Raw genomic sequence first — 26,221 nt, 5'->3', positions numbered from 1 at the left:
TGATTTCTTTGGTGGTTGTTGTTTGAAAGAAGGTGTGGTGTTGTAGGGATGTAACTTATCGTGTCATATTGCACTTTTTAATGTTTTAATGTCAGTAGCTGCTCATGTACAGATATTAATGTGAAGTCAGTCCAGTGGTTTGTGTTCCCAATAATCAAAACAATAAAATACTAACTCACCATGAGAAGATCAGAGCATGATGGTGACAAACAAGAGGAGGCCAGCTGGCCCATCCAGCTGTTTTAACAAACCCCTGATCTTTGTGTGAGATTGACAACACCCCGTGTGTCTGATTATTATTAGAAAGAAAGTAATCTGACTATCTCATCACGTTACTCTAAAGTGTTGTGGAACCTGTTTCACACACCCACCACTGTTTGTGTAAAGTAGTACTCCTGTAACAGAAACCCACTTTCTTGTCAACACCTCTGAGAAGTTAATCAGTCTGGATACAGTAAGTCCTTCCTAAATCTCCTGCAGCTGTGATTCACTGGTGTTCAGTGTGACATTTTCAGAGGTCGTCTGGTCACAACCAACTGGGATCTCAAGGCTCTACTCCCTGAGAAAAGCCAGGATTTTGTCCTCAAGTCTTTTATAACAAAGGAATCCAAAGACACAAACAAGCTACCTGTTTTAGGAAGAAAAATGCAATCAAATGGGATCCTTAATACAAACACCAAACTCCAGGATTACTCACTTTGTCCTTTTCAAGAGTCCAAGACAAGCCATCGTCAAAAACCAGACTTTCAAATCGTTCTCAAACAAAAGACCCCTAACTCCAGATGCAGGCACTCAAAACGCGCAGTATTTCTTCCTAATACAGTAAAGGTTGTGCGGTGCATTGCAGTATGCAGTTTGCTGGCCAAAGATTATCAATAAGTGGCTCTTGTTGTGCATTAGATGTTAGTGAAACGCCTGCTTCATTGAATCTGTATCTCTACTGTGCATGTTTAAATCCACTTTACATGGAATATTAAGATGGAATTGTACAACTAAAGGGAAATTGTGGTAGTATTCTGGTCAAATCAGAAGTATACCATAATTTATACCTAATGTAATTCAGATTTCAGCAACAAGTAATCAAGAAATAATTTAACTTTAAATTTTGAATATAAAACATGTAAAGGGAAATTTTGCTAGTAAAACAAAATATCAGAAGTGAAACATGATATATACCTCATGTAATTCAAACTTCAGCAACAAGTAATCAGGAAACAATTTAACTTAATTTTTTTTTATTACAAATATATTTCACACATACCGCGCTGTAGTAGTTTTAAAGCCATACAGTCTCATATGTAATATATACCTCATGTACATGCAGTAGATGGTAGTGGTAGCTAAATATATAAAAAAGTACACAGTATTCCACCATCTTCATAAATATTTTATGCATCAAAGTCTTTAACTCAGTAATGTACGGTGGTTTAATTCACTTGTTCTATGTATATGAAGTATATATACTTCATTAAAAAACTATAATGTTTTATCCTTTTCAAAGAATTTGTAATAAGAACACTTGCTGCCATTGTTATAAAAAAGGTGTAATACTGATTTAATACCACATTATAGGGAATATTAATATGGAATTAATATTAATATGGAATCCTGTAACTAGAGAAAATTGGACAGTTACAAATATCACTTGTGGATATTTTGACATCCATATTTTAAATCTCATTACAGTGGTAATGGATCAATAAACTGTAATGTAGGGTACTGTCCCCGGATGGCAGTTTAGTGCAGTAGTTAAGACAAGTGGTTGCTGTTCTGATGAATGTGGTTCAAGTCCTGATAATCACCAGGTCTCTACAACACAAATTAAACTTTTAATATTAATAATATTACCAGTGGGACAGAGAGCTGGGAGAGAGTCAGCCTGTGTTCATGAGTCACTGACAGGCTTAATCTCCACACTGACAGCAGGCAGCAGCTCAAGGTCTTTATTACGATCCCAGGTACCAAAGACAGGATAGATCTTCTCCCCCTGAGTGAAGACCATGTCAGTGAAAGTGTAGAGATGAGCTCTGGACTCCACTGTGTAAAAGGAGACCTTCCTCTCCTCAATATCCACACACACCCCCAGCTTCCTGGGCTGCAGACTGAAGGGGAGATGAGTCTCAGTGTCAGTGAGAGCAGTGAAACCTGTAGAGTCAAAGTCCAGACACCAGTAACCCTGCTGGGGAGAGAACCTGAACCAATCTTTCCTCTCTGCACACTCTCTGGTCACTCCTATTCTCCAGCTGTCATTCACCTCCACCTACCAGTAGTGTCTCCCTGAAGTGAAGGACTCCCTACTCAGGACACAGGGCCAGGAATCAAATCTGTGAGGATTGTCAGAGAGCTTCTGTTCCTCCACATCCTCATCATCATCATCACTGTCATCGCTGTCATCGCTGTCATCACTGACGTCACTGTCATCGCTGACATCGCTGTCATCACTGACAATGCTGACAACGCTGAAAACGCTGACATTACTGTCATCAATGTCAGAGAGATCCTGTTCCTCCTCTCCCTTTCTCACTCTCTTCCCATCCTCAGACAGGCTGAGCCCATAGTGAGCTGTATCAGGGTCCAGAGTCACAGCAGCTGGGAAATAAAACAGCAAACATCACAACAGGCTCCTGCCGATTACATTCCAGTTCAACTCAATTATACTGTGAAATGTCTTTGTCCCCCAAACACACCAAGAGAGAAAAACAAGTAAATTACTGTAGCGATGGCAATAATCATGCAGACGTGTGGTAGTGGAATTGTTCTTTTATTGATCAGAAATGCATAGTATGTTTAAAAGCTGCTCTCCCTAGCAACACCATCTATCCCATCATACACTGCTGAGGCTGACATAAGCGCCTGATGAAGGCGCTACATTACTAATTACTTCTCTCCCCTGCCAGAGAAAGAACATATTCTGTTATTGTTTCACTAAGTATCAGACATCCAAATGATCTCCAAAATCCTCTTGATATTCTAGCGCTCGTGGGGTTTGTGCAGGAATAATCAAGACAACGTTTTTGATTGCAGACACACTTGCCGACAACGGAGAAAATAGGAGTAAATGATTAACTCCTGTTACATAAAGTGTTATAGTGACTATTCATACCAGCAAGGTGACCCTCAGAACATCCTCCGATTACAGTTTCCAGCCTGCACAGCAGCACAAGAGAAACTACAGCCGGACCACTCGTTTTCAAATACTTCAAAACCCACCACAATGACCTGTATACTGTAAGAAACTGGACAACCTGTCTTTTAAAACGGTTAATTTCAAATCCCACTTCAACAGCACGTTCATCTTCTCTAAGACCATTTCCTGATGACGCAGAATAAAAAAGTGCTGTAGTCAAAGAGTGTATAATGGTGACTTTTACAGAAAAATGTAATGGCAAAAGCAAAATCTTGCTAAAATATAAGAAAGCCATCACACGTACTTTGAAAATGCCAAGAAATATTCAAAATATTCAATTTAAACCAGAAATAACACATCAAGAAACCCGAAGAGAAAGACGAGAGAAACAGAGGCGCTCATACTGACTTCAGACTGCTCGCGCTCAGCTGTCCGCCTCTCTGATAGGAGACAATACGAGCAGTATTAACTCTTAATTCTTAATACTTAATACTAAATAAATACTCTCCCTTTGTCTGCCTGCCAATTTAGTGAATATCAAAGAGATTCCTCACAGTGCTAAATTTTTCTTTACTCCTGGAGTCTAGAAAGGCTGGCACCTACCTACATGAATTATAAAAACACCTTACTCATTTCTGGACAGAGTGCCTTTGGTTTAGTGAGAGAGAGTTCTGAACAAGACTGGACACTGCAGGTCTGAAGCCAACATGACAGATATTTCACACTTATTCTGTGTAGAATAGGACACAGTGTCAAACACTGACTTATTCCACAGGAGAGTCTATCAGTCTGGAAACACACACAACCTCTAGATCACTCATGTTTGAAATGAGGTCCCCAATTTCACAGGCAAACACCCAATACACACTCACTCTGGTGGGACCAATGAAATAATATTGACACTCCAGTGTCATTCTTAGTGAAACACACTACTGGGTTTCTTAATGACCAGGACCATGTGAGAACACCAGCTGGGCTGAAGAGGAAGACCCCAAAGTTATTACCCCTGGCCAGTAACAGGAGCCCTGCAGCCCCAGTAAATACCCCTCTTAATCTAACCATGAGCACCTGACTCTGACATGTCTGAGCTGCGCTGAGGAAAACAGGCCACAGAGACACTCCAGACACATTTCTGGAAAAAAATAATCTAAAGGAGCACATGTTCTGTTTTTTGTACACATGAAGTTCAACACTCTGTCAGTGAGCGTTCCTGGGTTAAATGTGTGTCGTTCTTACCATTTCTGTGACAAGTAGAATTGACACAGCTTTCCAAACGTCTGTTACTCTTGATGTGAAACTGCAGAAACATGTCCTGTACAGGGTGTTTGCTCACTCTTTAAACACTGAACAGAATACATTTACAATGACTTATACCTCCTGTTGTCTTCCTGTCACTGTTACTGTTGGTCCCAGTAAACAGCAAGCCAAACATCTGTACTTTTTGACTAAAATGTTCCAAAAGGTCTGTTTAAGTAAACTAAAAGGAAGACTTATGTGGCATTACGCAGGGGTATTCCCAGTGTGGAGCCAGAGCCCAGGTTGATGCCTCGCCTTTGTAGTCCCAGCAGTCTTGGCTTTTAGCTGATGAGCCACAGCTGGGATTGGTCCTATAAAGGCACTGTTTTTTCACTCATCTTGTATTATTTTTGGTCCCTGCTAAAGTCGCAGAATGTGGGCCGTTGAGGCAGTTACAGGCTGGGATTGATTGGGTAATGGAGATTGCCAGGATGGTGTCAATGTTGCCTCTCACCCAAAGCAGGGAACAGTCAGGAACAACTCATTCAGGAAGCAATTAGAACTGATGATTGGGGGTGTGAGGAGTCGCTGAAACAGTTTTAACCAGACCAAGGGAGGAACAGGGAGAGCAGGAGAGTGAACAAAGAAGTGATAAGAGCCCATAACATCTAAGGTCGGCGCTCCCACACCCCTCAAACAACACAAGCTTCCTCCTGGTATAATACTGGGCAACCCGTTTCCGACAGGGACAGCGGAGAACCCCCTGAGGGGGATTGGCTAAGGGGAGGAATAAAAACATCTGAGCCGGAACAGAATGGGTTCCTGACTTCCACAAGACCCTGAAGACGACACAGACAGCACAAGGGAGGCTGCAGAGTGCGAGACCACGGGGGCAAGGAACTATTGGTCTAGGAACTGACGACTATGGAAGACACTGTCATTGGAACATAGGTAGTGTACACAAACTTTTAAATCTCTTTAGGATGGGAACAAAGAAACCATCCCAGCTAGCTGATACAAACCAAGGGAAATGTAGCACAGCCCATGGGAGGATTTCTAGTCATACCCAAATGGAGACTGGGGAAGTTGGACTGAGTAGTATCCCTCTCTTCTAAGTGTCTGCTCTCCTCTGAGCCATCAAAGACTTTTACAGATAGGAGAAAAATTCTAGCAGCCTCTCTTCAGCACTTTAAGGAAAAGGACAGCTGACACTCAGGAATTCACTACAACCCTTGGAAGGACCTTTTGCTGCAGCAGATGCTGTTTTCACTGTGTCATTGGGTGATGGTGTATGTGAATGTACTTAGAAAACAAAAAGGGCACTTATACAATACAAATGCTTGTCGCTGGTCTGTGTGTGCATTGGTGATTCCGGGAGATAAACTTGTGGTTATGTAGAGGGGCCCTAGCACCCCGTTTGTATTGCAACAGTAGGTGGCGTCATCCTATATGAGGCAGGAAATGATTCAGCTCACTGTGACACTAGCACATGGAGCGTTGACTGTCTACCAGTGCTCTCCGCAGCTACACACAGATACACCTGTCTCTACATTCATCTGCACAAATAGACACAGAAATACTGTTTCTTCACCCTTCAAATTACACCTGTCCTGCATTTTACTGTCTAAAATATCAGCATACTGTAATCTAAAAGCTTTTTAGACTTTTGTGATTAGAGATTTAACGAGTGACTAACAATAACATGAAACATTCTTGTTTTGGCAGGACTCCAAGAACAACCAGAAGAAGGTTCCACAGCTGAAATGTTGTGTCTGTTTTCTTCTCTTTTCAGCAGGAATAAACCTTAACTTGTTCCTTTGCAGCCTATGCATGCTGACGCTACTACCTACAGTACCTGAACTACTAAGAATTTCTTACCCTTGATCTAGGAATAGTTCCTCAATTCAAACAAAATATCCCCAACGATTATAGTAGTAGTTTTTCACACACATTCTTAGATACACAGTCACACTGTGTAAGAAGATAAAGACCTGTCTGACATGGAAACACAGGAGCTAACTTTACTCCCTTTGCCCTGTGAAGTCACCCCAATATCTGAGGTAAAAACTCCAATCATTGCTGACAGTAGAGAATAATGAACTGATGTTGAAATGTCTGATCTATTCTGAGTCAATCACACCACTGAGTCTCTTATTGAGCCCACATCACTGCAACCTGTCTCAGTAGAGCTCACAGCTCTCAGATTTATTCCCCAGCCCAGTAAACAGACTCCTTATTGATAGATAAACACCCCAACACCCCTCTCTTACCAGGACTAATAAGACACCTGATGGTCAAGTAAAAGAAGTCTCTTTCTGACTAGACTCGAGAGCTCATTCAGGACACACAGATATGCCATCTGTCCTAGGAAGAGCCCCCCCTTCCAAGATAATAACCCTGGACTGAGAGGCTATAGGCATCTGCCCCAGACCTCTTGGTAACCAGACAGGTGTGGTGACACCGGTCCATGAACCTCAAATTACATAATTACACATTAGAAATGTTGTGGATATTCCATATAGCGAGTTTACATTGCATTACATTTATAATTACGTTGCCTTGAACACCTACAGATGCAGCCATTCAAAGTGCGCGTCACAGACACGTACCGCAGGTGACGTCGCTCAGTATGACGCAAGATGACGCGTGGCACCGCAGTAAGTGATTGGTTGACCAACAGGGGCACTCGTGGTTCGTTGGTCTGTCGTAGAAAGACTTACAGTAAACGTCTTTGCTGTGCCCGTTGTAGATATTGAATTTTACCACTGAAGGGAAATCTTAGTAGCTGAGCATAAAAAGAATAGGAGCATACTGTAACGCGTGTGAAGGCCATAAACGATATTAATTTTGGAACATAAACATACAGTATATAGCTGGTCTTGGTACTTTAAAGAAAAAAATACACACCAGTATTCCATTTCTCCCTAAACATTTTAAGCATCGAAGTCTTTAACTAACGTGATACCGGAGTCAACAAGCATACTTTTAGAATTTGATTAAAAGGGAATATAATATGGAATCGCGTATCTAAGGAATTTAATAATGGTATTCGTGTGCTGCGACAGGGCTGTGTAGGGCTGTTTCGCCTGCCTGTTCATGCGAGCTGTGTTGTAGCCGACTGGTCTAGGTGCGTGACTAGCAACTGGTAGGTTGTGTGTTCAAATCCAGCTGGTACTGAACTTTTCTTTTAACAAACATTTCTTCGAAAAAATAGAATAGCGATATTATGGACAATCAATTGACTTTTATATTTCAAAATATCTCAACATGATCGATATTTGCGATATTTTGAACATATCTTCCCTTCTGACAGCGGTTCCTCCTTCTATTGTGTGTGTGTGCAACAGAGTAAATTTTTATAGAGAAATGGAGGCTGGACAGTATGCGTTACAATATAAACATTTATATTGATTTAAATCGTGTTCTGATTTAAATCGCAAACGCGTGTTTAATTATGTGTTTTTTAATCATAATCAGGCTAATGCATTTCTACATTTTCTGTATGAACCAGCTTAGAGGTTCATACAGAAAGACAGCTTGTGTTTAAATTGAGTGTAAGGTAATTTATGCTTCTAAAGTCATGGTCAGCATTTATTATCGTACTGTGCTGTAAACTTTTTCTGTGCCTAGTCACATTATTTTATAGCGTTTTTATTGCGTTATTAAATCTGGTGGCGCTGTGTGTTACAGTAGTTTCGTGACTCCCATGTCACATGGTCTGTGATTGAATCCCATAGAACTATGACTTAATTTTTTAACAAACATTTCTTTGAAAAAATGAAACGTTTCCCTTGGTCAGAGATTAAATAAAACCTCACTCGCACCAAACAAATTTATATTTCTAAATATCACAAAATATGTTCATTGTCTTCCAATCGAGTCGAGTTGACATTGGAAGCCTGCCACACCCGGACTCTTAAACCAACGCATTAGCACGTCAAAGCCCATCGAGGGTATTGAGCCAGTATTGGCTTTAGTATTCCCCCCCTCTCCCCTCAATTCAATTCAATTCAAGGTGTTTTATTTGCATGACAGATGGGTACAAGCAGTGTTGGGTATGTATATTGTAACGCTTACGGCAGACAGGCACTGTGTAAGAGCCGGCGCACCAGAGCAGCGCACCGAGGGAGCGTCTGCATTTCTAACTTAGTTTTTAAAATTAGTCAAGCAATATGAAGCATTCCCTTTTACTTTGTGCCTGAGCATAAAAAGAATAGGAGCATACTGCAACGCGTGTGAAGTCCATAAACGATATTAATTTTGGAACTTAAACATACAGTATATGGCTGGTATCGGTACTTTAAAGAAAACATACACACCAGTATTCCATTTCTCCCTAAACATTTTAAGCATCGAAGTCTTTAACTACCGCGATACCGGAGTCAACAAGCATACTTTTAGAATTTGATTAAAAGGGAATATAATATGGAATCGCGTATCTCAAGAAATTAATAACAATATAATTATATTCATGTTGCAAAAGAACTGCAACGGACATAAAAACTCCCTTGCTTTTAATAGAGCGCTCCATAATTTCTAACTACGAAAATGCCAGGTGAAAGGATTTGTAAACATATTTTGTTAAAGCAAGTCAGTTTTTTCCGCAACACATAAAAGACATTTTTCCAAGAAAGTTTAGCCTTTGTCACTAATGAAACCACTAAATAAAGACATAAATATAGAAATCTTAAGATTTGTTTTATTTAATGTTGGTAGCAGGATGAACTGTCAGAGTGTATATTTTGTCGCAGAGTTGCTGCAAGATGTTAACAGTGAAAAAGGTATTTAGAAATGAGTTATTTCAAGATGAAAATTTTCAGAATAATTGCAAATCTAGCAGGATAGAGAAAGCACAGAAAACTGGCAGTTAGATTGATCAGATTAGTATGAAAAGTCATTTAGCAAAGGGAATTAGAAGAGTGACAAACTAGTATACTTTAGATCTTTTTTTTCTGAACCAGGGACAATCTGATCATGTTTCCCTATAACAATAATAAAAAACTTTATTTGATATATCACCATTAAAGGTGGCATCTCAAAGCAATACAGTAGATGTAAAAACAGATAAAAGGACCACAGATTACAAAGTAAATGCATATAAGAAAGACAAGCAGGTAGAGGTGCTACCAAAATTAGAAAATGAAGCAGATACAGACACTAAGTCTTCTGAAAAGAAAGGTTCTGAGGTTAGATTTAAACTGGCCCTGGTGTGTGTGTGTTTGTGTCTGTCCTGTGATGGACTGGCGCTATGTCCAGGGTGTATTCTGCCTTGCGTCCGTCGCTTCATTCATGTGCATCCAACACACAGTTCAACGCTAGCAACTACACAAAATCTAAAATATGAGCTCTACTTGCCACTTACAGTACCAACAGTACCAGCTAACTTTAGTAGTGACATTTTCATGGATCTTTTTAACAATAAAATTTACAACATCAGACTTCAGACACAATTAAACAGGCCTCAAAAAAGTCTGGTACAAAAATTTTCAGCATGGAATAAACTGTTACTTTAATGGTATAAACCTTAAATGGATTCATATTCTCAATAAGATTTGGTGCTCAGTAACATGACTTAGAAAATGACAGAAGACATACGTATCATGCTTATCCTTCTATTTTTCATAATCGTAAACTCCTTAAGGCAGTTACATTTTCTCTGTTCTGACCTGGAGTTACAGAGAAATTTAAATTCTAATAAGAGATTTGTAATGAGGAAAGTCATACCAATCACTCATACAGTACCAGGATTTGCAATTACAATACAAATACTTTCTTTCTGTATGTGTTTATTTTGCAGTTTGAGTCTATGGCATTCCTTTGGGGGTCTATACTCCAAGGCATGACTTTTTTATGTATAAACATCAGTATTTACTGCTATTAATTACTGTACGATTTATAGTTGAAATCTGAGCCTAGATATAAAGTTAGATATAAAGTTAAAATCTTGACAAAGCAATGTAGGAAATACAGAGAAAATAAATCCTTTCTGACATCTAAAATCAGTTTCGATCAAGGTCTCTAAAACGAACAAGAAAAAGAAGATTTTCGGAGGGCAATTACGCTGTGTTTATATAGAATAAGTGATTTATGAGCAATCTAATTTCTTGTTCGTTTAAAACAGTGAAATGTCAGCTGTAAAAGATCGCACCAGAAACAGCACTCTCTCTGCCTGTCATAGACGTTCAGGAAAGGCTGAATGAAGTCATGTCAAGTACAATTATTCGGAGATCAATAATACCAGTTGTAGGACAGTATATAAGGAGGATAAGGATTTTGAAGTTGACTCGAAATCTGATAGGTAACCAGTGCAAGGACTTGAAAACAGGTGTAATGCATCCCTGATAGGATTCTTGCTGTCATATTCTGAACATATTGAAGATTGCTCAGTGTGGATTTAATTTCCCCAGTGAACAGGATGTGCATGTATTAATTCTAGAAAAAAAGCCTTTCTTGATTTCTCTAGTTCTTAGTTTCTCTAGTTCCCTTTAAAATAAACTATTATTCCACAATGCAGAGTATTACATGGCCAGTATTTACACATGATATTTGTGATTTAAAGAAATTAACACAAGCAGCTTTTGGAGATTTAAGTGTTGGCTGAGTTATTGCAGGATAAAAGACTAGAGATGTTGGCAAGAAGAAGATAGTTTGGGGAAAGCTGAGGAATACACTTATAACAAGAACACTTCCTAATGGGGTTAGGCATACTTTTGATGAAGATGATGAAGTTAACAGACTATATGTTTACATAGATACTGAAATAAGGATTGTATTTTAGATTATGTGTAGTTGCTGGCATTGAACTGTGTGTTGGATGCACATGAATTGAAGGAATGGGCAAACATAGCTGATGCAGATCCACAGAGCCAGCATATTAAGATGTTTATAATTAGAGGCAATTTGTTTAAATAACTAGGTATGGATACTGATGTGCAAGAGAGGTGGAAAGGCTGTTTCCTTAAGCCAGCGGTATAAAATATTTTATTCTCAGTGAGATGCTGCCATTTCATAGTGGGTTTCTAACACTGTGTATAGTTCCATCCACACAGTGCCTTTACTTCCATTTCTAATCTCTTTATCCAGTACAGAGGATTTGGAGCCTATCCCAGTAAGCAACGGACACAAGGCAGAATACACCCTGGACATAGCGCCAGTCCATCACAGGACAGACAGACACAAACACACACAGACCAGGGCCAGGTTTCCCATAAACTAATTAACTTACCAGTATGTTTTGGAGTGCGAGAGGGAGTCATATCACACATATGGAGAAAAACCATGTAACCCAGAGAGAACATGTAAACCCCACACACACAGGATGGCAGGAATTGAACCTAGGACCCCAGTGCTGCAAGATAGCAATGCTAACCACTTTGCCACCATTATAAATGGATGGATATCTTAGTTATCTTTCTAGTTCACAGGTTTGCATGCATAATTTAATTTTGAAAGCCACTGAGACATCAGGTACTACTGTTGTATTTATGAAAAAGAAACAAAACAAAAAACATACTAACAACTGTGCCATCCTACTCCTTAGCTAATACATTTTATTATTCATAAACAGTTAACATTGTTAGCAAAATATTTTGAATTATATTTAACCCTATTTTTTCTTTAGTTTTGTATTTAACTTATTATATGATAGTCAGACTTAATGTATATTTGAACAATGAAAATATATTTTTACAAGATTTTACATTAAGCACTTAAAATTAATATGGTTAATAATAGTAAACTGTAACATGCTGTAACAAGATCGGTTAAACAGCGAAGAAAATGCTTTCAGAGAAAATGTTTCAGGTGTGAAGAACATAGATCTCCAATGCAATTTCAACCAAACCTGTTCCCACACACCCTGCCCCCACTACCATTAGAATATACACAAAGCACTCAAATCTTTCGAGCTAATGATCAGGTGACCCGAGAGAGAGCGAGAGAAACACCAAGGGGTGCGGAACCAGGGAACTATTTACATGGAAAACGGGCGATCTCCCCAGACTGTCCGCCCGTTTCACTGTTACCTGGATACCTCTTTATTTAGAACTCACTAACACTGATTTTTAGTTTAGAAGGATTCAAGTAGGGTTTTAGATGAAAGGCAGCGACCTTAATCAAGCCCAAATCACAATTGAACCCATTCAGAGCCTACATTACATTTTAGCGTTTCATTCTGAGCAGAAGACCCTCACACCTGAAGAAGGGGGAGGTGTTTTTCGCTGGAAATCTCGCCTGCTTCTACTTTACAACCGGAGTGCTGGCTGTGACGAATTAAACCGGTATTACAGGTTTCAATCACAGACCATGTGACATGGGAGTCAGGAAACTAACACCGCGCCACCGGATTTGATAACGCTATAAAAACGCTATAAAATAATGTGACTTGGCACAGAACAAGTTTACAGCACAGTACAAAAATGCTGACCATGACTTTAGAAGCATAAATTGCCTTACACTCAATTTAAACACAAGCTGTCTTTAGCCCTCTAAGCTGGTTCATACACAAATGTAGAGATCCAGGCTCAGAACACACAGCTTCATTAGCGAATACATATGCAGGACAACTAGAGAAGACGTTTTACAGAGGATGGATTTTTAGAAACATCCCATCAGTGACATCACTGAAGTCAACTCCTAGGTACTGTAACTGTCGTGTGGATAGTTTCACAAGAATCAGACAAAGGTTTAAGCATCGCTTGTTCTAGATAAAACTGCAAAAAAAAAACAACCACCCATAATGTACTTCTTTGCGGCTCTGTTTGCCCAAATCATATATTCACAACGTGAAATCTAGAACATAATATTACGTAACCAAAATCCGCAATATGGAAACAGAACCTGTGTAATTGTTGATAGATGATGTACTCGTAACATTTTTTCAAGACGAACTACAACATTTAAAAAATGACTTGTATGTACTTGATATCTCTAATCAATCCACGGGTCCCAGCACGAAACGAAACTAAAACGCATACCGTTTCGCGCTTCTTATTAGTTGCTCAAAAGTAATTTGACCGTATGAAATGCATAATATAAACCTAGAAACATATACGTGAGTAGTACTTAAGCACTGTAGTATCTGTGTTAAGACATACCTCTCAAATACTGTAAATCAAGTTAAAAATATCTCAAGACAGATTCTGGTCATAATGAAACCATGTTTCGTGTATGTTTTCTTTAAAGTACCGAGACCAGCCATATACCGTATGTTTATGTTCCAAAATTAATATCGTTTATGGCCTTCACACGCGTTGCAGTATGCTCCTATTCTTTTTATGCTCAGCTACTAAGATTTCCCTTCAGTGGTAAAATTAGATATGAATATTCAAGACTTAAACGGGCACAGTTAAGACATTAAATATACATATACATACTGTATACAGTACAGTTTGCATACGGTAATATGTTTATGTTCCTAAATCAATCTCTTTTATGAGCATGTGTAAGGCATGGTGAATCGATTCTCAAAAATTACTGTACTTTGCATGATTGGAAAAAAATGCGTGATTGCGAAATGCTGTGGTGTTACTTTTACAAAGACGGTCAATGAAAAAAAGAATGTTGACCAGGGCAATACTTTGAGTTTACACTTACAGCTTGTCCAAGGTCATTTATTATTAATACTCTTATTAATATCTTCGTTAAAGACTTTGATGGCTACAGCTCAAACATGAGAGGTTGAGCTTTATTAGCTCCACCTTGCGGAAATTCCGGATACTATTATTTTGCTAGCGGTATTTACCGGTAACTTGCGGTATTTACCGGTAACTTGCGGTAGACTGCGTACAGCATACCGGAAAATAATGCGGTATCGCCCGCGCATTTTGAATGGCTGCATCTGTATGAATCTGTTAACAAAATTAATGTTGGATGGAGTCAAAGATACTACCAATGTACACTTCATCAATGAAACATTCAAGAGAGAGAGAAAAACAGCTGAAGCTGGACTACCTGTAATTACAACAGAGTGCAGTTGATTAAAACCGGACACAGGCGGGTAGACAAACAAAGATCTCTGTTTATTGTGGCTAAACAACCACAAAACTTTACATATGTCTGTGTCATCAGCTAGCTATTGTGCTCATGAAAACACCAGAATATATTCTACCACAGTGATTCTGAGTTGAAAATCATCGTAAGTCCTTCCCTCTCACAACAAAGATGCCTTCTCTCCTAATATGAATGGAAAAATGATGTTGAGTTTTTCTATTGTTTTGTTTGTCCAGACAGAACAAGTCCTGACTGTTCCTACCTGCTGACCCATCCTGGTTGACATGTGAAGAGAAGCAGCCAGTTCTCAGACAAGAGAGAGGCCTACAGACCCCAGATGAGCCCCTGTAACAGAGTCACACTGCTGCCTCTCACAAGAGGCTGTGTGTCTGTGAAGCTGCAGGGGAAAAGTACTGTCATTTTACCATTATTTTTCCCCCCCAGTATTGTACAGTGTGGCTGGCTTGTTATTGTTAAACTGGCTCTGCTCCTGATATTCCACAGTTATTAACAAATCAAGTGTCACATTCTGACAGATGGAGAATAGCAAAGCAACTTCCCAAGAAATTCTACACCTGCTTCTGGGACACCCCAGTGGCAGACCTGGTGGAGGTGGAGCAAGAACTCTTCCGCCAGGGAAAAACTCAGAAATACGATGAGAGAAGGTTTCATCTTCCTGCTCTGCAACTCAAAAACTGGAAGCTGGTAACATAGCTCTGTGTGGACATCAAGATCCTGAACAAGCCAGTGCCCAGCAGACTGAGGACCTCCCTGCCCCACATCATCAAGTGTGGAAGGGTGATCTGTCAGCTGGAACCTCCAGTTCCCCTGTGACAATAACCGAAACGGGCCCGTGATGAGCCTTGGACCAGGAGAAAACCTTTAACAGAGTAAACCACAGCAATCTGTTCACAGCGCTGGAACACTTCAGATTCTGAGAAAGCTTCATCTGCTGGATAGATACTGTACTCTGAAGTTGGCCAAAGGGGTCAACGTGAACAGACATCTTTGGAATTTCATCCCCCAGGAATCCGGATTACGATAAATGTTTCATGTTTCACCTCTTCTCTATGTTCTCATTATGGAACCATTGGCAGAGGCACAGGGGTCCTCAAGATCTCCCAGTACACATGACGCTGTTCCTGATTTCAGACAGGGGGTTGCAGAGTGGGCTGCAGTTTAGGGAGCAGTACTGCAGGGCCTCAGACTTGAGGCTGATAAACAGAAAGAGCAAGGGCAAGCTTTTTGAACCCTGGAGGGACAGAGAAATGGCGCTAGAGAATTTCAAGCTTTGCATGGAGCCCCTAATGATACTGGTGGTTTCATTCCAGAGCAGGGACAACAAGTACATAAACTGGACAGAGAGGACCGTCAAAGTGAACGTGTAACTGGGCCTGTGGAAGACTCGCTTGCTGACTCTCATGGAGAAAGTGAGGGTGTTGAAGGCAGACACCCTGCTGGCTTTAGCTGACCTGGTCGTAGTGTGCCCTCTGTTAGCCAGACTCAGACGAGGGCTGCTAGGGATGGCAGAACAGGTACGAGTACATCACAAGGAACCAGATGTGCCAGCCGTTGAGGAAGGGGCGAGAGACGTGCCGAATTTCCCCCTGAAACTCCACTGCATCTTCTTCTGCAACCTCTGTCACTAGGGGTTGGACCCAATCGGTCACAAGTACCAGTAATTGGTCAGGCTGTGGTTCTCCCTCCCAGTGAAGCACCTGATTCAGTGGTCCAACACTGGGCCCAAAGCAGAGAAGCAACCGGATACCTACACCCACACCGTCAAGTGGAGCAGGAGGTATAAGGCCTCAAGACAATTAGAGCTCTGTATCAATAAAGGGCCCTGTACAAGGAAGGGAAGGAAGGAACTGGTCACCAGGGAGAGGCTGACGATCCCACAGGACACCAATGTAAGGACTCAACCCAAAGGACTAGACAACATGCTGAAGGCCCTCAGCTGGATGACTGTGCACCAGAGCTGGTGACCAGAGAGGTCCTTCACAGGTACTCGCTCACCAGGAAACCGCAACGCCCCTGGGACACGTGTTTCATAGAGGAAACGCAGGAGCACTTGTTCAAGAGCTGGACCTTCACCAGAGCAGTGTGGGACAGAATGGACAACACTGTGGAACTCCTGGGAGGGGGAATGGTTATGAGCTACCATCCATAGTGACACGCTCGTCCAGCACCACACAGAGAGAAAGGCAGGAGAGGTGGAGGAGAGGATCCTCATGAGCCTCAAAGGCAGAATGAAGCACGATGTAGCCTGGTGGGATTTCATCACAGCAAAAGAGCTCTGGACAGGTCTGAGGGCCCCATAAAGGGGCTGAAGAAAACCCAGAAAAACTGTTCCATAGTGCTTCTGTTGAGAAATGTACAATCACAGTTTCAGAGCCAGTACTGCAGCCAGTGGTAACACCCAGGAGGCTTAGAGGGGCTCTATTGTGTGAACCAGCCTCACTGACCACTTGCAAAATAGAAATACTGATAATGGACAATCACTCTGTTTAAGACATTTTAAATTCTGTTGAAGTGTTGTTGTTAGAATTGTATTCTTTGTAAGAGTTGTGCAGTAGACGTTGTAATAAAGTGCATGTTCTTAAAAAAATGACACTCACTTGGCTTTCTGTCTGTGTTCACCTGTGTGTTTTCTGATCCACATAGAGCGACTGTCTGCAAGCTTGACTTTCTGAATTCAGACGTGTATCAGCAAGTATCAGAGTGCGAATCAGTGTGTGTGTCAGAGTGTGCATCAGTTTATGGATCACTGTTTCTGCTGTGTGTTTGAGCTCCAGGTATATTTCAGGGGGGAGCTGTTGTAGACTCACAGTAGAAAAGATCTGCTCTGGACCTGGGCTCTGGAGTCTGCAGAATGCAGGCTTCAGTCACAGGGGAGACACAGAGAAATGTCTCATCAGGGCTGCAGTAACAGAGGAACGGGAATAACATGTTCTACTAGACTGGGACTGTATCTCCTAGTGTAACAGAACTGATCTACTGTACTGGGTCTGTAGCTCCTAGTGTAACAGGACTGTTCTGCTGTACTGGGTCTGTAGCCACTATTTTAACTACTATATTGGGACTGTAGCCCCTCTGAAAGCTTCCAGATATTTGAGATATTTGACTTAGAAATTAAATTATTGACTGATAAACTGTTTTGATAAATACATTCACTGCACAGAAAATCCAGTAACAATATAAGAGAAAAACAGGCTATCCAGAAAGATACCAGTGTGTTTCTCCACTAACCTGTCGTGGAAATCTTTATTGATTCCTTCTTGCAGATGTCCTCCAGTCGCTCTTTCAGTGCAGAGACAGCTCTCCTCACTGGCTCAGGAGAGAAGTGTGGACAAACAGGGATGCTGGGTGAGTCTCCAGCTCCAGGAGGGACACAGACAGACTGGAAATTCTGCAGCAGAGAAGAGAAAGAGGAGTATCCAGTCTAACACAAGGGGCTCAAAGACACATTCCAGGGGGGATACCAGGAGCAGCTCCATTTGAGAGCTTTGTGTGAGAGACACCCTTCCGTACTGCAGAGTCACAGAGCAGTGATGTTACCTGGAGGAAATGGATGTGATCCTCTGTGTGTGAGAGCTGGTTCAGCTCAGCATCTCTCCTCTTCATCTCAGTGATCTCCTTCTCCAGTCGCTCTAGAAGTCCTTCAGCCTGACTCACGGCAGCGCTCTCTTGAGCTCTGATCAGCTCTGTGACCTCAGAGCATGTTCTCTTAATGGATTGGATCAGCTCAGTAAAGATCCTGTCAGTGTCCTGTACTGCTGTGTGTGCAGAGCTCTGAGGGAGGAGACACACAGTGGATTATTACACAGAAAAACACTCAAACTACATTATGCTGTATGTTGTGTTTTCTAAGGGTACTGTCCAGTGTCCAACTTTGGAAATGTGTCAGTGTGTCCACTCCTCTGGTGAATACCCACTCTGAGTGACTCTACAGCCTGTCTCAGCTCCTGCAGCTCCTTCTCTCTCTCCTGGATTCTCTGCTGGGTTTGTGTCTGTGTCGCCCCCAGCTGCTTCTGTGGAGAAACAGAGACACTCAGGACATTTCTGCTGTAAGAGACTCGCATCACAGAGACACCCCTTAGAGTCACCCTGGAAAATTCACACTCTGTACCCTTGATGTCTTATCCACATGAGACGTGTTTCCTGGTCCTGTCTGACATGCTCCTGTTTCATGTCTAATCTACACCGGCAGCATGTGCAGCTCAGCAGAGCACGAGTCTCCACCTTCTGCTCGAGTTTTACACCTCACACCTGGGTCTGCACATCTGTATGTGAAGTGAAATCTAAAAACACAGAAAGTATACCTGAAACACAATCTAGAGACTTCAGTTTTCATTCTGACATCTAAATATAGTGTCTGGACTTCTCTCTGCACCACAAAACAGAGGACTTCAGCAGTGCTGATGAGTCCGAGTGCTACTAGTTTGTGGCTGACGTGCTTGACCACTGGCTTAAGTTCTGGGCCAGGCAGACCATGTGTCCGACCACATCTCACATCCTGTCTGCTTCCTAGAAACATGTTCTGTGTCAGATCTGACTCCAGCATAGCCCAGTGTGAGTCTTGTATTCAATAAAGCAGGTGAAGGTATTATACCACAGTTAACTGGTTTTTGTGTATGAAATCCACCACCTGCCTATTGGAGCCCCTTCCCAGCACTTTATTTCAATCCTGTTTCACTGCTTTCTCCCCCATAGTCCTCAATATAATAAATGAATCCTTGAGTACTGATGTGGAACCAGTGGCCTTCACAACTGCTGCTGTTACCCCTATGTGAGAAAAAGAATCATGGCTCTGGACAGCCTGAACAACTTTCACCCTATATCCAAGTTAACCTTTCTTGCAAATCTTTTAGAACGAGCTGTTACATTTCAGTTAAATAACCTATTTTAACCTCACCAATCTGGTTTCAGACAACTTCACAGCACAGAAACTGGCCTGCTCAAAGTCACTAACGAACTTCTAATGGCTTCTGATTCTCATTCTCTTTCTATCCTCATTCTTACTGAACTCAGTGCTGCTTTCGACACCGTCAGCCATGACATCACACTTTCTTGTCTTGAGACTGTGTTTGGAGTTTCTGACACTGTTCTTAAATGGTTCCAGTCTTACCTCACTGATTACTTGCACTTTGTCTCTTGGCAATTGTAGCTCGGAAATTGGACTCATTAAGTCTGGTCTTCCTCAGGGGTTGACACTGGGCCCCCTACCCTTCATCATGTATGAGTTCTGATGATACTCAAATCTACAGTACAGTACGTCCATACTTAACTGACACTGACATGTCTCTGCTCCAATTGCTTCTCGGACATAAACACATGTATGACTCATAATTTCCTTCATTTAAACTGCAAGAAGACAAGTTTATTGGCACAGAAATCCAGTAACCTTATCTCGGAAGGTGTGATCCTAGTTTCAGGATAATTTGGGTTTTGAATGTCTTTCTGCAATAGGAGTTAAGAAACCCTTCTTTGAGGATACAGAGATTAGTGTGATCATGGCCATTAGAGGTGAAATAAGAAACTATGGGCTTGGAGAAATCTTTGATCCTCAAAGCCCTAACATGTTCTCTGATGCGGTCTCCGAGTCAACCTGGCTGGGCATTTTCTGCAAGAGAGGCACCAAATAAGATTACTGGAGGTACAAGACGTCATCTGAGTGATCTGGAATTGTCCTGAGAGGCCTTGAATGAGTGTGGTGTTAGATATGTACTTGCAGGTGATGAATCGAGCTCTGTTGCAAGGGAAAGTGCCTGGTGTGGATGGTTGCTGAGGGCAGTCAAGGGAGCTGTGAACAAAAAGGTGATGCAGATTAGGTGGTTGGTGATATGAGATGAGATCATGGGGTGGTCAGAAAAAGGGTACCAGTGGAGGGATCATCCTGTAGGATGGGGAAGTTGTCGTTAATGGTCCTGAGGATGGAAGGGGTGTTAGGATGGTAGGGAAGCGCCAATGACATGCACTTGTGAGGCCAGGAGTTCCTAATTGTGTTGATAATACTGTACCGCTCTATAGTTGTAACGCTTTGACTACTGTAACGCTCCACTCAGTGGAGCATCTAAGCCCACACTGAACAAACTACAGTATGTCCAGAATTTGGCAGCCAGAGTCTTCACCAGGTCTAGTGCAAGTGATCCCATTACTCCTGTCCTGGAGTCCCTGCACTGGCTTCCTATCAGGTTTTGTGTCGACTTCAAAGTCCTCATGCTCCCCTAAAAGCCTCTGCATGGTTTGACACCTCAGTACCTGCCAGAGCTACTACATCCTACTCCCCACCTCACAACCTTCACTCTTCTAATTATGGTCTCCTGTCTGTCTCCAAAGTCAGCATTCTGGGTGACAGGGCTTCTCCTGCTGCGCCCCAAAGCTCTGGAATTCTATCCCTGTGGATATCATAACTCACCTTCCCTGAGCTCTTTTAAATTCAGACTCACAATCTTCTATTCATTAAGAGCTTTAATTTAACTGGGTCTGTTTCTGCCCCTTTGCTTTTCTACTGTTTTATCAAACCCCTGTCTACTATCTCCTCTCACTGTGCATCTCTCTGTTCTGTAAAGTGCTTTGAGAAGCCATTGTAAAGATTCCATATCAAAATATATTTTTTTATTAATAATAATACTATTGTGGTGAAATTAAAGTAGGACTTCATTAATGAAGGGTGCAGTCTGTTCTAGAGGTGTTGAGTGTGCTGTGCATTAATGAGGGTGCAATCTGTTCTAGAGGTGTTCAGTGTGCTGTGCATTAATGAGGGTGCAGTCTGTTCTAGAGGTGTTCAGTGTGCTGTGTAGTTGTACAGGTTCATCGGTGCTACATGAGGACAGTAAAGAGAGAAACAGTGAAGGTGAGGAGGAGGAGGAGATAATGAACAACAGACAGAAGAACAGGAGACACTTCAGAGACATAACCTGTGTGGATCACAGCTGAGTACATGAGAAGGACTCAGCAGTGGAGAGATACAGCATTACAGATACAGATACAAACTTTAACATCTTGTATAGACACTCAATACAAACTCAAAGTCCTCACCTGTTTCTCAGTCCTTCCTGCTGCAGCTGAGACAGTATCATGGCCTCTGTGTTCATCCATTGCACAGAGATAACAAACACACTTCTCATCAGTATGGCAGTAGACCTCCAGCAGTTTGTCATGAGTGGAGCAGATCTTCTCCTGCAGTTGTCCTGTGGCATCAGCTAGCTTGTGTCTCTTCAATGGAACAGCTTCATAGTGAGGCTGAAGGTGAGTCTGACAGTAAGAGGCCAGACACACCAGACAGGATTTCACAGCTCCCCTCTTTCTCCCAGTGCAGACGTGATGCTCCCCTCTTTCTCCCAGTGCAGACAGCACGTCTCCAGGGCCAGCAGGACTGTGAGCAGGAGAAGGACCACTGCACCCTGTCTCCTTCAATTTCTCTACCACTTCAGCCAGGATGGTGTTTCTGCCAAGATCAGGCCTTGCGGTGAAGGTCTGTCTGCACTGGGGGCAGCTGTAGATCCCAGTCTGATCTTCCTGATCCCAGTGGTTCTTAATACAGCCCATACAGTAACTGTGTCCACAGAGCAGAGTCACTGGATCCTTCAGCAAATAAAGACACACTGAGCAGCTGAACTGGTCCTGAGAAACTGAAAAATACTGCCTTCTGCCATTATTCTGACAAGTAAAAACTGCACAGAGAGGAGCAGTAGAGACGGAGCTGCAGTGAGTCTGTTTCTAGTGAAACGAAACTAATCCCCGAGCCACTTCCTTGATCTGAGCTGCAGGGTTGTGGTTGTTAGGGGGTGTGATTAGGGTTGTTAGAGGGTGTGGTTTAGAGCTTCAGTTATAAACCAGCTGCAATTTTATTTCTTTGGTGGTTATTGTTTGGGGAAGGTTTGGTGTTGTAGAAGAGGTGACTTACAGTGTTATTTTGGGCTGACAGAGATTTTTTTTTATAATCTTGGAGCATAATGGTGACAAACAAGAGGAGGCCAGCTGGCCCATCCAGCTGTTTTTGTTGGGAGTTATTTGGCTCCAGGATCATCTCCAGCTGTGTTTTGACAAAGGGGTGTCACAGTCACAGCTCCACATGGTGCAGAGGATTTCACTGTCCAGGTGTGAACTCTTACTGCGAGCAGTCCAGCCTGTTGTGTCTCTCTCTCCAGGCCAGTGAGCCCAGCCTGCTGCCTGGCTCTGCCCTGCAGCGTGTGGGCGAGCAGGGTACGTCCAGGGCTTCCTGCGCAGTGACCCCCTCTGTGAGCCGCTGCAGAGAATCATGAGCCCATCTCTCCCCTGAGAGACGCTAGAGGAGCAGATGGACAGGGCAGTGTCATGTGGGTGTGACTGTGATCTCCATCCACCCAGCGTAACAGCGAGCCCCTGATCTCTGTGTGCAGCAGCTCGCAGTATTTCTTCCTAATACAGTAAAGGTTGTGCGGTGCATTGAGGTACGCAGTTTGCTGGCTAAATATGATCAATAAGTGGCACTTGTGGAGCATTAGATGTTAGTGAAACGACTGCTTCATTGAATCTGTATCTCTACTGTGCATGTTTAAATCCACTTCATATGGAATATTAATATGGAATTGTACAACTAAAGGGAAATTTTGGTGGATGAACATAAGAAAGTATAACATAATATATACCTAATGTAATGCAAATTTCAGCAACAAGTGATCAGGAAACAATTTAACTTTACATTTTTATAATAATGTATTTCACACATACTGCACTGTAGTAGCTTTAAAAGCCATACAGTCTCATACGTAATACATACCTCCTGTACATACAGTAGATGGTAGCAGTAGCTCAATATAGAAAAATACAAATTATACACAGTATTCCACCGTCTTCATAAATATTTTATGCATCAAATTTACTCTGTAACTTGCGGTGTTTATTTTGGAAAAGTGTTGATGTGCTTGTTCTAACTATATAAAGTTTATATACTTCATAAAAAGATCCTGTCAGAGCAATCCTTTTGGCTGTAATTTTTACATTTACTATATTTTGTCTTAATTCAAATTTCAGCAATGAGAAATCAGCAATTAACTTCAAATTATGATTATGAAAAATATTTCACATATACTGTACTGTAGTGGCTTTAAAACCATACAGTATCATGCTGTATTACAGTTATATATATATAACTTACATACAATCACACTGTCGTTCATTGCCGTGTGCGCTAACATTTCGGTATATCTGTGTATCTGACTTCAAGGGATTGGCGTGTGTGGAACAGCTGGAGATTCGTTTGATTATACTATGAATGAGTCCAAGTTTCGAAATTATAAAAAAAATAAACCTTTGTTGAGTTTGTATGAGAGACAAAAGGTATCTTTTGAGAAGTCATGTACTGCTTGCAAATTAGCTGATTTTGACAAAGTTAATTTTGCTTAATGAATTTAAAATCTGTCTGACTGTACTGTAGCTTTCATTTTCATAGCTTTCACGCAGATTCTAAGCTGAATGAAAATTACCCTCTTTCCGTGCATAATAAGTTGTTTATCTAAACCTGTTTTCTATAGTCATACAATGTCGGTTTCAGGCAGGGACACATTATTGTTTCTTATTTTTATTATAATATTATTTTTTTATGTTTTTGAGAGACTTCAGAACGCTTTTACTAATGCATAAAAAATGTAGCATAATGCATGCTGTGGTGATAAAAGTTATTGAGCACAGAACATCTTTCCTCCTGTCAAAAGAATTTCATAAGTAGTTTATTCTTATTTGGGGAAAAACAGAAAATACAGAAAGTTTCTCAAATTTAAGAGAGGTTGAATCCAACGAGTTTGTGTTATTCTGCTTTATATGTTCAGGTGTTTCGCAAACATACAGTAGCTTTTGAATAGTAATTGTCTCGTTATAAACTCACTTAAGGTGGATCTGCTTTATTCAAACTGAGGTTTCTAAAAATGCAACCAGGTACTAGATGATGTTTAAATAACAGTTGCTAAAAGTTTCACAAATCGCAATATTTAAAATGCTTGTACTGTAGCTTGAAGGCTCTGTGTTATTTGGTCAAAAGTTATTGACATCTGATACATTGTGTCTCATAAACAGACGTTTCAATAAGAAAGTGAAGGTTATAAAAACTGGAGAAAGAAAATGACCCTGAACAAAATACAAAAAGTTTTAAATTATTATTTGTAATCAATAAATTAATATTGTTAATAATGATCAAATACATTATTATAGTTCAGTTTCAGTGGTCTGAAAGAAAAAAGAAAAAAGAAACAGACTTTCCACAGGAAAAGCCTCCTAAAACGCCGCCAGACCTATTTTACACGAAAAGCCAGCGGGTGTCCGAATGAAACCCAAACACAATAAAAACAAAACCCCCAATACTGTGACTTGGCGGAGCTCAGGCGAAGACACACACGTTCCCTTCGGTTAATTCTGTGATTGAAGCGCAAGACGCAGAGCCGGACAGGAACGGGGCCTTGAAACCAAACGACGCAAACAAGAACGACGACCCTCAAACTAACAAGCCCTTTCGCCCAAAGCGGAAGGCGAGGCCGAGGCCAAAGGCGGAGCCACCAGAAAAACTAACTGTGCCGCTGCGTGTTTATCCCATTCCGCCTTGCCGAACTCAGGGGGGTCGAATACAGGGGTCGACTCAGCGCCATTTGGGGGGGGGGAGGTTTTTTTCGGCGTTTATTTGGAGAAAATAACCCACCGTCTCTGAGAACCAACTGACTCCCGGCTTTTTCCCCCCTCTCACAGTCCAAAGACATGCTGGTGGATAATGTTGGCTTCCCCCAGTGGTGTGAGTGTGTGTGTGTGTGCCTGCCCAGCGACGGACTGGCGTCCCGTCCCGGGTGTACCCTGTCTTTGCGCTATTTGCTCGCTATAAATAAAATAAAAACCATATTTCTTTAAAGGGGTTTATTTGTAGCCACCTAGATAGCGACCTCACCAATCTTGTGTTTAGAAACGTTTCACGTTTTTTTTTATTTCCTGATATAATCAACACATCTAGTCTGTAATAGCCTCTGAATCCTGGATAATAAACAGGTTACGCTTGGTTTTTCAGGTCTGTAAAACAACTCTCCTGGGCCAGTAACTGTTTAGCTCATTGTTTCAGACTATGACCTACAGTACATTCCTGAGTATCCATCCTAAGATAAGGGGACAGGGCGTTTTTTATTAACACAGACCTCGACCGCCCTCGGCGGCCGTCACAGTTTTCGGCTTCGTTATCGAAGTTTCTCTCAACACTTGCCCAACCCGTCACATTAACGGGCAGCGAGGTGGCGTCGGTAAAATAGAGCAGGGGTCCCCCCAACTTGAGTTCTGGGGACCCCCCTACACACACACACACACACACGCTGTTTTTAATTCCACCCGAGCCCCTCAATTAAATAACTGAAATCAGATCTCACTGGACCCGCATGATAGGGGTTCAATCCGAGCTCGTTGTTTTCAGTTCAGTAGGAGGTCATGTTTTTCCCTGCTTAAGAAGCAAAATCTCATACCTCTGAGTGGAAGAAGAGAAGGTTGCAAATATTTTCAAAGCCAGACACAGCTAGGTGAGCTCCTGCAGTCGGGACAGGAGGCTCTTTTTTACACAGAGGGTGGTGGGGGATGGGAACAAGCTGCCCAGCCCTGTTGTTGAAGCCGATACCCTGGCTTCTCTCCAGACACAGAATTTACTCACGAGTTGTTCCTTCACGATCGGTTTCCCCGTCTCCCCCCCCCCCCCCCAGAAGCTGCGCACAGTCCGCCCGGGCGACGCCGTCACCCTGCGCTGGGACATCCCCTACTGAATGGAGACCCTGTGGTTGGCGCACCGCGCCCGCTGTCCCCGGGTCGTGCTGGTCCGCTGGAGGCACTGCAGCCTCTCCGCCCTGCTCGACTCGCCGCTGCGCTCCG

The 26,221-nt window shown here is 42.0% G+C and overlaps 2 protein-coding genes across 2 annotated transcripts in view; one reads left to right on the top strand and one right to left on the bottom strand.

Annotated features, from left to right (window-relative positions):
• The window catches only part of LOC148671543 (scavenger receptor cysteine-rich type 1 protein M130-like), a 401,186-nt gene that overhangs the window by 267,187 nt on the left and 107,778 nt on the right, over window positions 1-26,221 (top strand). The window lies entirely within an intron of this gene.
• On the bottom strand, window positions 1,219-26,105 carry LOC148671548 (E3 ubiquitin/ISG15 ligase TRIM25-like). Its single transcript, XM_088632978.1, has 6 exons — window positions 26,007-26,105; window positions 21,395-22,075; window positions 18,289-18,384; window positions 17,912-18,145; window positions 17,603-17,762; window positions 1,219-2,589 (listed from the first exon to the last, which is right to left on the bottom strand). The coding sequence occupies exons 1-6, from the start codon at window positions 26,103-26,105 to the stop codon at window positions 2,261-2,263; spliced, it is 1,599 nt and encodes a 532-aa protein (XP_088489104.1). The 3' UTR covers window positions 1,219-2,260.

Source organism: Lepisosteus platostomus, chromosome 5, assembly GCF_059453375.1.
Source record: "Lepisosteus platostomus isolate fLepPlt1 chromosome 5, fLepPlt1.hap1, whole genome shotgun sequence".
In the NCBI taxonomy this organism is placed as follows: domain Eukaryota; kingdom Metazoa; phylum Chordata; class Actinopteri; order Semionotiformes; family Lepisosteidae; genus Lepisosteus; species Lepisosteus platostomus.
Note: the sequence above shows the minus strand (reverse complement) of the source record. Positions and strands in the feature narration are given on the sequence as shown.